Below are 15,033 nucleotides of genomic sequence, written 5' to 3'. Positions count from 1 at the left end.
CTGATAAGAGCAGATAGGAAGTTGGGTTTAGTTGATGTTTCTTTAAACTTGAACCTAAAAACGTAACACATGATCCGCAGTAGCCATTTTCTTTCAGACACACTAATGTCAAACCCTATGTGGCTCTCTCTGCCCTGCAAATCAAAAGTGCATTGTTCAGCACTCCATATAAATAATCCTACCTTAACCACAGTATGCACAAAGAATCAACAGAAGGCTTTTCGCCTTGTTCCATCCTTTCTTCCTTTAAGTAGAGAGTTTGCGCAGCTGTCCGTGGAACACAAATGGCATTGCGCTCTCTTCCTGTGGCAGGACATCTGTTGCTTTCAGCTGGCATCTCGGCCGAGTTTACTGGAGTGTGTTTTATGCAGCCCGACAGCATTATAATAACTGAGTTGATTTTCTTTTTTGATGGGTTCTTTCCAATGTGATAGGTGAGGTGGTACGGGAGTTGTGTGTCAAATATGAAAAGGATGACCAAATGGACCGCATAATGTGTGATTTATTTTCCCTAAAATATCAGGGGAGCCTTCAACCTTCCAGTCAACCTGAAACTTCAGACTATAATGCAAAGTATCATACAGACACACTCACCTGACTCTCACAGGTACATTTAAAAAGACTGCCAAACTGCATTGCTTCATTGCTAAACACATAAGATGCATACAGGCACATAACAATGCTGTTTTCCAAGATGATAACACCCTTAATACTTCATTTAATCATTGACAAATACATTCAGCCCTGTGAAGTGTCTGCAGCAGCTGTCTTGGCCCTCTCAGTGAGGGACTCTCCCTTCTTCATAAACCTCCTTGTACAGACTGACTGGGTACTGGGCAGAACAGAATACTAATTTGCATTCCATTGAATCGACTTAACACTCCTTGTCCTCACGTCCCCTGCTGAAGTCAGAATTTCTATAAAGGCAGCCAAGTAAGCCTATTTGTTGGACTTTTTCCCTGAACATTTTCGAAAAGGGGAAAGAAATTCAGAGACAATAAAATGCATTCAATTTCAGATCTACACTGAGCGAGAGCTGCTTGTTTATTAAGAATGTATAACAGTCTTCTTATCTGGATCGACCTCCTTTGTATTTGATGATTGTCTTGGCATACTCCCGTCCAGACTGGTACATGGTTCGGCTTAGCTTTGCGTCCCCGAAATCCACGTGGAACAATCCAAAACGAACACTGAATCCATCAGCCCATTCAAAGTTGTCCAGCAGGGACCATGCAAAATATCCACGGACGTTGACCCCATCTTCTTGTATTGCTATACAAGAACACAGAGTTAATTTTGTAGATTTGAATTAGTATTTTTTTAACAGAAGTATGCAGTTATCCACATGCAGAATGACTAGTACCTAAAGTTAAATAACTTTAGTGGAGTGAAATTTTAAAGTACTAGAAAATGGAAATACTCAAGTAAAGTACCTCAAAATTGTACTTAAGTAACAGTAAATTGTAGTTAGTCACAGTTCATCACTGGTTATTCTCAACTTTGATTCTAAGATTTTTATTTTTACTGCAAATATATATAGGTTCCAATTATTGGTTATCTGTCTTACTAAAAATCAGTATCAGCCCTGAAAAAAAACATATCGGTCGACCCCTTGAGAGCACAGTCGGCTAGTTTCATGCTCATCAACTTCAAGCATCTTGGCAAAACATGCATTGACTGTGTTTTCAATGACAATCATAGAAGGCAAGGCCTCTTATCTCATGCCAGCTCCAATTACAGTCTTCGATATTATACAGTATGTGTATGTAACCTAGCCAAATGGCCTAAAATTGTGTTTTCTCTTTCTCCTTTATCTCCCTTTGAATGACTGCTCTGCCATCTGACAGAAACCATAAATCCTCCTGCTCCTCAATTTGGTAGACAGCTTTCAATATTTCTGGCAATAAAAAATACACAGATTGGCCAGAGGGTGGTGCCAAAACAAACAATTTCACTTGCGGGCAATAATTCCTAAGCCTTATGGTCTGAAAATAAAACATCATAAAAATAATTTAAAGAAAGATAATGTTCTTCTGTTTTCATGAATCAAGAAAAAAAATCTATTGCACATTCATATTTTTGTTTTTCCACCATCTTGAACTTGACCTATTTACTGATGTACTTAAATATCCCCCCAGATTTCATCAAAATTTACACAACCTGAGCCAAGGATTCTGAAAATAACACTTTGCCCGAAGTGCACAGATGGCAGGTTTTATCAGTGATTTGTACCAAAACAGAGATGTTATTTAAAACCAATTGATGGTGTACCAACCAATCTTTGTATCCCAGGTTTCTGACAAATTTACACCCAACTGCAAGACAGGTGAAGGTATAACAGACCATATGTGATCCTCCTGAATAGGATTAATTTTACAAAGGACAATTTGTAAGGCAGTTATTCATTGGCAGCTGCACGACCGACACAAAATGTTATGTAGAGAGTTTCTAAAATGCTGAATAAAGGTAATAATTTGATTGTCTGCTAATTGCTATTTATTTATTTCAAGTGCAGATTCACCTTTAGCCACTTCCAAGATGGTTTCCTTGTAAAACTCAGAGCGCTGGGCATCCTCAATTTGCAGTGGCCCCACCTGCGAGAAGCCATTCTCTGTAATGTAGACTGCTGGGTTGTTGAAAGTGTCCTGGAAAGTCATGGGGCAAATATTATTGTCAAACAAGGCATCTCAGCTGTCAGGGCATTTCAGGGAGAGACAGATCGGTCTGTGCCGTACCGTTTAGCTGCATTTCAACGGTGCCAAGCTCAAACTAATGGCCTGTGACAAGTCACAACAGCAGGAAATTGCAATTGCAAACACTTTCAGCAAAGTAACTGTTTCATTCAATGTGACAGCACTAATGAAGCATCAATGTGTTTCTGGAGGTGTTAAAGGGAGATTACCGCATACAAAATCAATAGCAAGACACTAAACAAATGTCACAGTGTTCTCCTCGTTTGGTTGAAGGTGATTTGTCTTCCTGTTGGTCAATTCAGCTTGATGCCAAGAGAGAAAAAGAAAAATGACTTCACATTTCAACGGATTGAATTCACAGTCAAAATAAACGATGTGTTTGAGGCACTTTTCAGTAATGAAAACATGACATAGAAAATTACCCAGAAGATGAGTCAGTAGTTAGAGTTTTACCTTGATGTGCTTGAGGAGTTTCCTTAAGCCATGGGGAACTACAGCGAGCCAGGAAACACCACAAATAGGCCAGGAAGGATCCAAAACTTCTTCTGCATCTCGGTCGCTCTTCATACTCAGCATTTTTCCACAACTTCCTCCTCCTGGCTTCACCTTACGAGACGTGTAGTAGTTCAACGCAAAGAAGTCAGCTGTGCCCAAAATGCCAGGCTCATCCTTTGAGAAACAGGGCAGTCGTGAGCTGCCTCTGAACCCCAGCTTCTCACTTTGAGTGTCGATGGCAGATCTCATTACTTTTGGATAATCTCCAGTCACAAACACAGGCCAGGCAAACCACCCTAGTGTAAACGCAAGGCAGCGCTCAGTGGCAGAGATATCCTCAGTGCAGCCTGCTCTTGATGGCTCAAACCAGTCGCTGTTGATGGCCAGAGACACAGCACCCTCCTGCTCTGTCCTGTAGAAGGAGTTGTAGCTGTGCCAGGCCATGGCGTGGGCACGCAGCATGTTATGGCCCACCAGGTAGGCAGCAACCCCCGGTTCTTTTAGTCCCGGGGCATGGATGCCGTCTTCATGGCCCAATTTGGCACACACATAGGGCTCGTTAATGGTGATCCAAAGCTTGACGCGATCACCAAATGTTTGGAAGCAAAACTTTGCATAGCTGTCAAAGATGGCCGCTATATCTCGTGATTTCCAGCCACCTTGCTCTTGGAGAGCTTGAGGCAGGTCAAAGTGGTAAAGTGTGACCATGGGTGATACATTGCAGGCCAGCAAATCATCAATCACCTTGTTGTAATACTGCACACCTGTAGGGCAGACAAACAGAGCTGCTGTAATAAGGTAATAGGGTAAAACAGCAACACAGCTTATTCCGTTTTGTTGTTTTAGATACAAATGTAGCGTGTGTATGGGAATACCTTTTTGATTGACATGCCGTGTGGTACCATCAGGCAGGAGGCGGGCCCAGGAGAGAGACAGGCGATAGTGCGTCAGTCCTAGCTGCCGGATACACTCCAGATCCTGCTCCCACAGTTCGTAGCTGTTACAGCCCACATCTCCATCCTGCTCCCCGAACACTCTGGCGCCTTTCTCGTGACAAAATGTGTCCCAGATACTTGGTCCCTTGCCGTCTGCCTGCCAGCCACCTCAATGCGCACAAATAGGTTGTTTCATTTCATAAAAGTTTGGAGGATGGTGACATAAAAAAAAAAAAGACAGTAGTGTTTCTACTAGGGCTTAAAGTGTGTCTGTGGGCTTACTTATCTCCAGTAGGAGCTGTTTAAATTCTGCTGTATTTTGTCTTCTATTATAAATGCTGTAACTGTCTGTTGATTTTTGTCAGTTTTGGGTAAGGGTGACCTGTGAGCTAGTACAATTCAATATTAATAAATCAATATCATTCCAATAGTAAAAGTTAAAGATCTATATTGATTATAAATGAACACCAAATGACATTTAGGAACACAACCTCAGGTATTTAAAAAAAAATGCTTGTGCTTTGTGTCTTGGTGTGTGCCATCTTCAGGGAGTGGACACAATATTATGAACACCTGTGCAGTTTAAAGGTGCAATATGTAAGAATTGGCCACTTTGAATTCATACTCCCACGGGAGTGGCATATCACCAGAGTAACTGCTAATTGCTGCTAACTGTATTCTGTATATACATGCATGACTGTAGCTACTAGCTGTTAGCTCAGGTAGCTGTGCAGGTAGCCGCACTACTTAGTGCAATATAAAACAAAGCTTCTGCAATGAATAAAGCCATTTTGGAGCCGATCATGTTCAGTGTGTCAGAGTGGTATCTAATTATTTCTGATAGTTTAGTGAATTGGACTTCATTAGAAAATATGTGGCTCGTGTTATTGCATTGAAAAAGCAACAATTCAGTACTTACAATAAAATATCACCACAAACTAGTCTTCTTTGTCATACTGAATACACGATAAGCACTACAGAGCATTTATTTGATAAAGTTTATTCAAAAAACAAAGTTCTGGGCTCAACGAAAGCAGTACTGTTACCTAATTTAACTTAAGTCTTTGTAGTAGGGCTATGTATTACATTAGACTGCACTGTGTTGGTGAGTATGTGTCCACTTCACCCTGTAATCATCATTTCATTAATGTCGTCGTTTTGTTTACATACCTTCTATTTGATACGCTGCGGTTCCCGCTCCCCACGCAAAGTCACATGGGAACATGTTTTTCAAGTGTCAGGAAACTGAATCAGCCCGGTTCTAATGCCTTACTGTCTTGTGCTTATCTGATGTATATGTTTCATAGAAATGTTATAATCAAAGTTTACATTTTCGTATAGTCTAACAACGCAGCCTTGACTATCCCACAACCAGGAAAGACTCCGAGATGCGACGTTTAGGTGGCGTGACGGTTGTCACGTAAATCGTTACACAAACCACGGCAAGCTCAAAACACAATTGTCTAACACGCTTTTTCTTTGCGTCTCTCTGGTCCTGTTGCGCAGTTTGAATGCTGTGGGTAAATAACATGAATAACAATCATCCAAAACTACTATTAGTCTTATCATAGTCTGAGTCTTTCGATTTTCCCCCTAAACGTTTTCCTCACAACTAAGGATCTACAAATTTACCTAGGAGTACTTGAATGCAGCATATGAGCGTGCAGTCCTTCAAGTTTGAACTGTGTGCCCGGACAGCTTTTACTTTGTGAGTTTTTGGGTGTCATTTTTCTGTTCATGTTTCAATATGACAATTAAAGAAATATAAATGTTTAAAATAAATCATTACAAAACATTTTGAAAATACCATTTGGAAATGTGTTTAAATAAGTCAGCTACTTTGTCTTGCTAGCACAACAAATTGTGTCAAATTAGCTAGCTTTGTTATATAGCAACAAAATAAAACAACGATACAACAAAGTATAACTACAATTAAGAACTCATATTATATTCCATTCAATAATTAAGTTTAGGGGAAAATGTGCCCCTGACTTTTTCAATCTTTTAAATAACCTTTCATAGGCTGTGATGATCAGACCGAAAGGAGTAAGATGGGAATATGTTTTGGTATCATCCATTGCAACAATGTGATGTCCTGTACACACACAAAAAAGGTTAAAGGGTGCATGTAAATGAACATCAAGCCCTGCAGGTACTGAAACCAAATACACTAGTGAAGGTGAAAGCATGATAGCCTGAGGGCATATGTTCCCTGACCTGTGATCACTTCAATGCCAATCCTCTGATCCAGTTTTCTATAGAATGAAGTGCCTCACTCGACCTGATCATAACAAAGAAAACAGATTGCTGCCAAAGGGCAAACAAATCCTCATCAGCTAAATGCCCTCTTCCTCATATAGCTACAAGATATGATTGGATTTATGCTCCTTGTGTGGCTTAATCTTTCATGGCTATTATGTGCACAGCAAAGAAGAGGAGCAGGGGTGGACTGAAGTGACAATGGAAAAGGAAAAAGCAGAAAAACACTCAATTTTACGAAGTGAAAGTCTTGTATTCAAAATTCAACTTATAAGTAAAAGAAATACTGAGTAAGAAAAAAGCAGGCTACTAATGAAACATTAGAAAATTGCATTTGCTGCATTTTGCTATCAAAGAGGAGCTATAATTTAACTACTCTATAGATATAGACATTATTATCTACTGTCTGCGAAATAAATGTAAGCCTAGTGAAGTAAAAACGTTGAAAATGTGAAGTAGATGTCCAAAGCAGCATAAAATGGATATACTCAAGCTAAGTGCAAGTAACTTTAAAAATGTATTTATACAGTACTTACTTGAGTACACCACTTAAGCCTGAATAGAAGTAAGGCAATTGCAACCATGTCTTACAAACTCATAGCAATTGACAAATATGCCTGTGCTAAGGGTTTTATTCTGAAAGGCAGACCGGATATGGTTGGATTTCCATGGGACTTGACAATAGTGGATCCTGGGGCAGGACCATGGGAAGAGGACTTCTCAATGGACAGAGAACTGGCTTTCGAATACTTTCCAAAGACGCACTGGAGCTAAAAAAAATTGTAAAAGACTTTGGATACTCTTCTCTAAGTTTTTCGAGCTTTTTACGTTGATTTTTCGAGCTTTTAGCAACACGCGCTGAGCTGAAAAGGTGTTGTTGTATCGCTTTTGTGTGTGAGTGTGTGTTTTTTTTTCCCAGAGTAATTTCCTGTTGGTGGCTGGGAAAGTTTACTCGCTCTTGTTTGGTTCGGCGTACAGTCCAAAGTACTGGGGAAATAAAGTGGGTGTTTTTTAAAGAAAAGCCTGGCTCTGTTTCCTGGAGTTAGTAAGTGCGGATAACCTGGGACAACCGCAGCCACCTCCCGTGGAAAAAACGGCACCGTGAATTGGACCCCCACGCTAGGGCCAACAAAGAAAACCTCCCAACAACTGGACAAGTTATTAAATACCCAGCGAGCACACTCGGCATGTCAAATTAGTGGTTTCGCAGACTTGGAGGAAATGAACACCACGCCGGGATGGAAAGGGAATTATAAATGAGTCGGCTGGCAGACAAAGAAGAACACCTCTTCCCCGAGCGAAGGGAAAGCCTTGCGAGAAATGGAGGAGGAAGCCTCACTTGAGCCAAACAAGATACTGGCTCGGGTCTCATTTTGGTGTTTAACGGGGTCTGGATTTCAGTGTTAACTACATCATCTGCCCCCCCCGTCTTGAATCAAAACATTGTCTCCTCTTGCCAATGCTGCAGCGGTTTTTTTTGGTAGCGTGTGAAAAATGAGGCTGGATCTGTTGCAGTTGTTTGGGATTTTGCTGCTGAGCGGCGGCGGCGGCTCCTCGGTGGTATCATCTGATTGCAAATCATATGATGAACGCCCGAAAAGCGGTGGGAAAAGCCCGGCGTCCGACAGGAAGGTGGTGTGCAGCAACATGGAGCTCCATCAGGTGTTACCCCCGGACTCCTTCTCCAACAGGACCGTCACACTGTGAGTATACAGGAGAAGCATTCACTGATCATTTGACCTGATTGAAACACATTAATCCTGTCTCTTAACTCTGTTTCACACTAAAGTTTGAACCTTTAGTTTTATTTCCAGACTTCAACACTAATCAGCCACTGTTAAAGTCTGTGTTGTCTACTTGTAAATAGTTTATTTGGTACTACAGCTTTACTAAAAGGAGCAGATGCTTATTATTATCTATGTATTAGTATTAACTGTGTCATTAACTTCCATAAAATTCACAATATAGTTCAAAATAAGGTAAGGTGGCTTGACAAGTATTCATTCTGTCAGCCATACATCACTCTTCCACAGCTGCACACTATGATGGTGTAAATGTAAACCCATATGCAACAGTAACCGCCTGTCTTCCTCCAGTGTAGTGCAGTGATTCACACACAGGAAGACTCACTAAATCAGTGCTCACACGAGACGTCTTACCATGTCCCCAAGGCTTTTTTTTATAGATATAAGAGCTCGTTGGCTGTTGAGTTAATCCCTGTGGTGTTTTTTTACACTAGGCTGACATATACACCCTTTGATGGGGTTAGATTTAGTCTGTGAAGAGCTGTTCATATCGACAACACACCTGAGTAAGCCTTAAGGGTTTTGTGCAAAGTCTCGAAAAGTTTGGAACATGTTTAGTTTTAGGCGTTTTCAAGGTTAGGAGTTTGCTTGAATTCAAATATACTAACTATACTAAACATAATCTGGTGTTTCAGCCACACAATCACTCAGGTAAACCAAAAATCGATCAATATTTGAAATAAAATGCTCCCGTCATCGTATTTGTGGCCTCCTGGCGTTGAGTGAATTAAATAATCATGATCAAAACATATAATCAATTCCATTTATAGTAACTATAAATGTGACGATAGGCACTTTGAGGCTAGAATTCTTTTGGTTTATGTACCATGAAAGTGCTGGAAAAACGCTTGAAAAGCCTGAAGTTTTGCTCTTCTTACTTTACAAGTTTAGGTTGGTTCTTGATGGGTTATTAAGCACCAATGTTCAAGTGAATAAATGTTAACTTCTTAACCCAGAGGCAGCATTTGTGCTTGATTGTCCTCCAGCTCAACCATCAGTTTTATTGATACAGTTGTTGGTCTTTGTGTGGCCACCCATAAAGGATGAAACACACACACACACACACATACTGAGTTCCTTTACAGACCTGTCCATGACCTCATCGACTGAAGTCATTGAATGCTTCTACAGATTTGACTCGCAAAAAGACATAATTTCGTATATGAGAAGACCAGTCCAGTGCACTTGTGCTTTGTGGTGGTGGTGGTGGTGGTGGTGAGCGATGAGGGGAAATATGAGAAGACCAGGGCAGGGTGCAGGAGTAGAAAGCAAATAATAGACTCCAGGGAGGGAAAGAAAGGGAGGGAATGGGTGGTATGAGTGAGTGAGCGTGTTTTAACCTGTTTACCACAAAACACGATACTTTGAAGCCCTCTCCAAAGCCGTAGATCTTTTGATTTTTAAATCTACTTTCCATACATATTGATTTGTAGTCATTTCAGGACATTATTTAAGTACATTTGCAGAGAACTATGAGCAGTAAGTCCAGTTTTTTTTTTTCTTCTTTCTCAAAATTACACTGCCATAGCATGGAAAAGCAGGCGCAAGGACGTGTTGGTTTTAAAAATTGTAGAAATACACAAACATTATGTCTGTGATATCACGTTTCTACAGGGGCGTCGTTAAGCTGGAGACTTGACAACCATCTTATCAGTTACTGGAAGCGAAGAACTTTAAATTAGGCCAGCGTGGTGCATCCTGGGTGGAGCTGAACACCTGCCAACCACTCAACGTAGTGTTAGACCTGTCAGTAAAACAGATTAAATGCCTCTGTTTAAGACTGAATTTCCTTTAAGGCATCAACTTCTTCCTCACTGGCATTCCATATTGTCAGTCGGTCTTTTTTTATCGAGCAGCCAGTAGAATTGCATCTCAAGGCACTTCCAAATTAGCTTGAACACTTACATGTTGTGATGCTGTTTGTGTACATGAGGGGAAGTCTCTGATGTAGGAGCTTCCCACAGACACAAATGCACCACATGGGCAAACTCTTGAATAAGTCAGTCCAACTGATCAACTGCAAAAAATTCATTCCTGATCCCCATTCCCATCCTCTTCATGATCTGGAGTTATTTTAATGTCCCCTCAAATATTTATACAATTTGAAATATGCTGATCTCTTTCAGCTACAGCCTGCTCTAAAGACATACTGTAAATCCTTCCATCTAGTCCTGATATTTGCTATATCTTTATATCTTCAGTGAGCGTGGAGTCTGTCATCTTGCTGTGACAGTGATGGATAGGAGGTTGAGACAGGCTCCTCATGATTTAGCATTGAGTTTAAGCACTGTAACATGGAGGATGGCCTCCAAAGAACAAGAAAGGTGTAATTAGAGAGCACAGCAAGAAGGCAGTGCAACTTTCAGGAATTCCTTCCAGTCTCTACTTTTGTATTTCTGGACATTTGTTATCATCCATCATAGGAAAACAACAAAACTGTGCTCAAGTAGAACTCCCTCTACAGTTCCCCGTAGACACGAGAGGCTATGAAACTGCAATTTATGTTGACTGCACAGTTTTTGTGTGTTAATTTATGACCTGTGAAATGGCAAACCCTCTCAGTAGGTGTGTCGGTACTTCTTTTACGGCTCTCTTGTGGTGGGATCGACCGTGGCCGAGACACAGCTGGTCTGGACTGCAGTGAACCAAAGCAGGGGTCTCAGCTTCCTACGTGAAACCTTTCTCAAACTTGAAAATTACCGGCCATTATTTCTCCTTGTTAAGCCAATACAGTTTCCACCCTGTTTTGCTCTTCTCATGTAATGTGATTGTATAAAATTGCGGTGGTCAATTTGATACATACTGTTGTGACTTAAGACTGTTGACAACTGTTTTGCCGAACATTTACGTACGTAATGCTTTAAGGTTATTATTGAGTTTGATTTCAAGACAGGACAAGTCTGTAGATTTTATTAACTTTGGTGGTACACTTTGCAACTTTCAGAGGCTTTGTTCTCCAAATATGCCCAACCAATAGATCTGGATCTGAATGCCATATGCATCTAACTAGTGTCAGCCAACCAACATTTTCCATTCAAAAATCATGACAAATAAAACTTAATAAATAAAACGTTTTCATCTACACGCTTTAAGGATAATACTGTTTTGCTAATGTAGTGGCTGGTGGCAGTATAGTCCCCTTGTTACTTGGATGTTTTTCAATTTGTATGTTGACACACCTTGTCGTGTGTGTTAATTAAAGAGCTTGCCTGAAACGGCTCTATAAGCTAGGTGTTATTAAAGACCCATTGCATTCATAAAACTTGCCCCCCCTTCCTTTGTGTTTAAGATTTCCTGTTTTCCTCTTCAGGGGTCTGGGTTTTAATGAATCAATATTTAAGCCCAGCATTTCAGAGAACATTACAAAAGAAAGAGATTCAAACCACAAGCTCCCTTCTTTCAGAAATGTCTCAACTCGCCTTAAGGCTATGGTGAACTTATTCAACCACTGGGATAATTGTTCTACTCCACGCCAGAAGAATTACCCCACATACTCTCACGTGATGGGACTTACTTTTACCTCATCCTTAATTTTAACTACGCCTGTCTGTACATGAGCAGTTAAAGGAGCTCAGGAGCTATTATTTTGCCAGACTTTAATGATTGCTGGTTTGAGTTTGGCCTAAGATAGAATGAATGCAGCGCTGCTCTGAATGCCTCTCTGTAGAGGAAAAATGAGCGATGCATTCCCCGCATTTGTGCTCTCCAAATGATGCCGCATGCCGAAGTAATCCGAGAGGAAATGACACAAATGTGTTTACAGCTGGCCTGTTCTCCCATGTCAGTGTAGGCCTCGGCTAAAATACGAGGGCTTGAATTCAACTGTTGCCTCACATGGAAGGATAAATCAGGTTGTGTGAGTTGTCTGTATGGGTGTGGACATGAGCATTTATTTCTGTGTACCTCTTTCAGTGTCAGCCTACATACGCACGCAGGCAGGAACTGACTATATTTAAGCTTTCTGTACTCACACGGCTCATATTTCTTCACAGGTCTTGTTTAGTGTAATCAGGATCCGCTCACAGGAGCACCTGGGTTGCACAGAGCAAATAAGCGCACCTGGTTTTGGCCTCGAAAGAGCAGCACAGGATTAATGTCAGGAAGAAAGCAGGGATTTCCTCCCTCGCTGCAGGAAAAGCGCCCCTTGGTTTGACGACACTTTGGAGTGCAGTAAACTGTCATGTTTCACAGCAGTGCAAACTGAAAAATTCTCATCTGGTTTTTCTTGAGACTTCACTTCCTTCGGGTCAGGCATGTGGAGAAGTTTCCCTTTGGATTTCAGATATTAAAAATCCTTTAGACACATCAGTTTGGAATGCGCGATGAGTCCTTATGTCAATCATCTCTTCGTTTAATCCTCACGACATTAAAAAGCTACTATGTTATGCTGCGAGGCCTTTTGAAGTGCTTTTGTAACTAGACCACAGGTGCCTGCTGTCATGCATGTCTTAAGAGGATTTGTTTTTGTTTCTTTCAAGGCAACCCATTGCTCTAAAGGAATGCCCCTGTGTTTTTCATAGTAGTTCTGTGGTGTTTGCAGAAGAAAGCAAAATCCCAAAGGCGAGGCACTGACAGCTGCACATTTAGTCAGTTCGCAGCCCTTCATTTCATAGTCCTGTTGGGCTTTGACTTTGCCAGGTTGCCCCAAGTCTCATTTAATCCCAGACAAGCACTTCAGTTTAGTGCGCAGACATGAGCTAAGGCTGTGCAACGCCTTCTCATCTGTGTAAATTTAACTGCTCATCTGCTTTTATCCTGGTGTTTGCATGGTGGATCATTTTTCCATTCAGGCAGAGAACTATACGGTGAATACCTTCCTCTAATGGCTTGGCCTGTTGGCTGCTGAAAGAGGATATAGCAAGTACAACTTACAAGAATGCAGGGGTAAAAAGAGCTTGTATGACAAGCGCCCCTTTTAGCCTGCTCCAACGCAAGAGAATCCCTTTAAATGACTTGAAATTACCTCAGCCACATGTGAAACAAAAATCCTACTACCCTTTGGTGTCCATTCTCAAAATAAATCCAAATACTGCAGGAAAAATCTTCATACTTGGGTCGTTTGTGGAACAAGAAAGTGCTGGATAACCGCAAGAATTACCTTGGCAAGTCGCAGCACCTCAGCCATTGGACCAGTTCCCTTTTCCACCTGAGATGAGGCCCACTTTTCCATCCACTATATTCAGAGGAAGTCACTCTAGAAGGGTTTTTATGAGCTCAACTGCAGCCTGAAACTTATTTGAAAACCCGTTGAAGGGTTACAGCCTTCCGCTCTTGGAGTCCTTTGTTTAAAAGCCTCCTGAGCATAAAGAAAGTGTTGAGAGCGCATCAGTCGGCTTTGTCCTTAAAACGTTATGTGCCCGTGAGGAGAGTGTGTAGTGGCTGGCCATTTGTAGTCCCTCTCTGGATTATGTGCCCACGGCCAGGCACGTATGCTTTCACAGGTGTATTTTCTTAAGTAAAAAAGAGCTCGGGACTACCTTCAATAGTTTCATATTTACTCACTTTGAAGACTAGATGAAATCTAGGCCAGTGTATTTTATATTACTCTCTGACTCAGAGTAGAAATTCTGGTTTCAGCGACAGCTTTTTCCATAAATGTTGTTGAGATTTATAGCTTTGGTATCAGGGGACAGGATGTGAGATTTGGTCGGATCCCCCTGCAGCTTGTTCCTGGCTTGAGTTCAAGCAGGTTTTATCTATGCATCAAGATAAGGGAGACTCCCCTCCTCCATCGTTTCAGGCCTAGCCCGAAGAAATTCCATGGACACTTCTATTGCCTGGAGACCTCAGACGACGTCCAGAGACAGACAGTGAGGAAGCAGACGGTCTAGTTACAGACGTCCTGAGGCCAGTGACAATGCTGGTGGTTAAATGGCTATAATCAACATGCAGATTTGAGGTTTTGCTGTGTGTGCCTTGCTTGTATAGTCAGCACTGGTATTTCTTCCTCACCGATGCAAGTGTGAAGAAGAATTTTGCAGCCGAAGCAGTTTCCAACATACCAAGGTCACACTACTGTCATGAGGAAGAGGGAGGGACAAGGCTAGTGAAGGAAGGAGGGTAAAGCAAGCAAAGAATGGAGGGACGGAAAGAGGGCAAGAAAAAGGGCTCATGACTCTCAGAGGAACTATATTTCTATATCAGATTTATTTTGACAACCCGTGGAGTCACAAGGCTAGAAATGTGTATTTATGCGACCAGTTTCAACTGATTCCCAAGAAATGTTGGTTTAATTTCATAATCTATTTTGTAACCACTATTATACATCCTTCTATGAAGATGAAAGGCCTGGTTGTGCTTTGCGTCAGTGTTATTGAGGTTCCACTATACGTATCTGATAGACTTACCCTGTTTTGCAAATGTATGTATGATTTGCCATACTTTCCTGTCACAGGGTTACATTTGTTAGTCTTATTTCTGCGTTCGTTGTACCCCTGTACATTAGCTTACAATGCCATATAAAAAGGGTGACTGACAGTCCCGGATTAAAGATGATAAATATAGTGGAGAGAAGGTCATGTGACACTGGTCGTATCTGTTTGGCAGCACATCCTCTGTTGCTCTTCCTGAAGTTTTGTCCAAGCCTCAGCCAGAACCTAATGAGCTTCCCCAAACTGGTATTAACTGCAGTTCTATTGTTTGTAAGGTGTTTTTGTGCACTACTATATTGATTTAGAACCACATTCCTAAATTCCCACAGGGCTCGAGGTAAATCCATCCCATTGGTATTCTAACTATTTTTCAATATAAGTGAGGCTTTTGTGACCACAATCTTGGGAGGCCCAGCATCTCTGCCTCTATCATCAGATCATGTGTACACAGGCAGTGATAGAATTTGCAGCCTTG

General features: G+C 41.3%; 2 protein-coding genes across 2 annotated transcripts in view; one reads left to right on the top strand and one right to left on the bottom strand.

The window, feature by feature from the left end:
* Positions 1–1,003: 1,003 nt before the first annotated feature.
* gba3 (glucosidase, beta, acid 3) lies at positions 1,004–5,484 on the bottom strand. The gene is made up of 5 exons (XM_073474417.1): positions 5,294–5,484; positions 4,064–4,291; positions 3,147–3,952; positions 2,522–2,645; positions 1,004–1,272 (listed from the first exon to the last, which is right to left on the bottom strand). The coding sequence occupies exons 1-5, from the start codon at positions 5,346–5,348 to the stop codon at positions 1,070–1,072; spliced, it is 1,416 nt and encodes a 471-aa protein (XP_073330518.1). The 5' UTR covers positions 5,349–5,484; the 3' UTR covers positions 1,004–1,069.
* Positions 5,485–7,101: 1,617 nt separating this feature from the next.
* adgra3 (adhesion G protein-coupled receptor A3) overlaps positions 7,102–15,033 on the top strand; it is a 30,598-nt gene continuing 22,666 nt past the window's right edge. The window contains exon 1 of the mRNA XM_073474617.1: positions 7,102–8,085. Coding sequence (XP_073330718.1) covers positions 7,877–8,085 — 209 coding nt within the window. The 5' untranslated portion in view covers positions 7,102–7,876. The remainder of the gene's footprint in view (positions 8,086–15,033) is intronic.

The sequence above is a fragment of the Pagrus major genome, chromosome 10 (genome assembly GCF_040436345.1).
Source record: "Pagrus major chromosome 10, Pma_NU_1.0".
In the NCBI taxonomy this organism is placed as follows: Eukaryota; Metazoa; Chordata; class Actinopteri; order Spariformes; family Sparidae; genus Pagrus; species Pagrus major.
This window is presented reverse-complemented; position numbering and strand designations above follow the sequence as displayed.

Coding starts and splice junctions, on each gene's coding strand:
- gba3 (XM_073474417.1), bottom strand. CDS start 5,348: ATGTTCCCATGTGACTTTGCGTGGGGAGCGGGAACCGCAGCGTATCAA. Junction 3,953..4,063: donor ACGGCATGTCAATCAAAAAG/GTATTCCCATAC, acceptor TCTGCCCTACAG/GTGTGCAGTATTACAACAAG. Junction 1,273..2,521: donor CATCTTGGAAGTGGCTAAAG/GTGAATCTGCAC, acceptor GTTCTTGTATAG/CAATACAAGAAGATGGGGTC.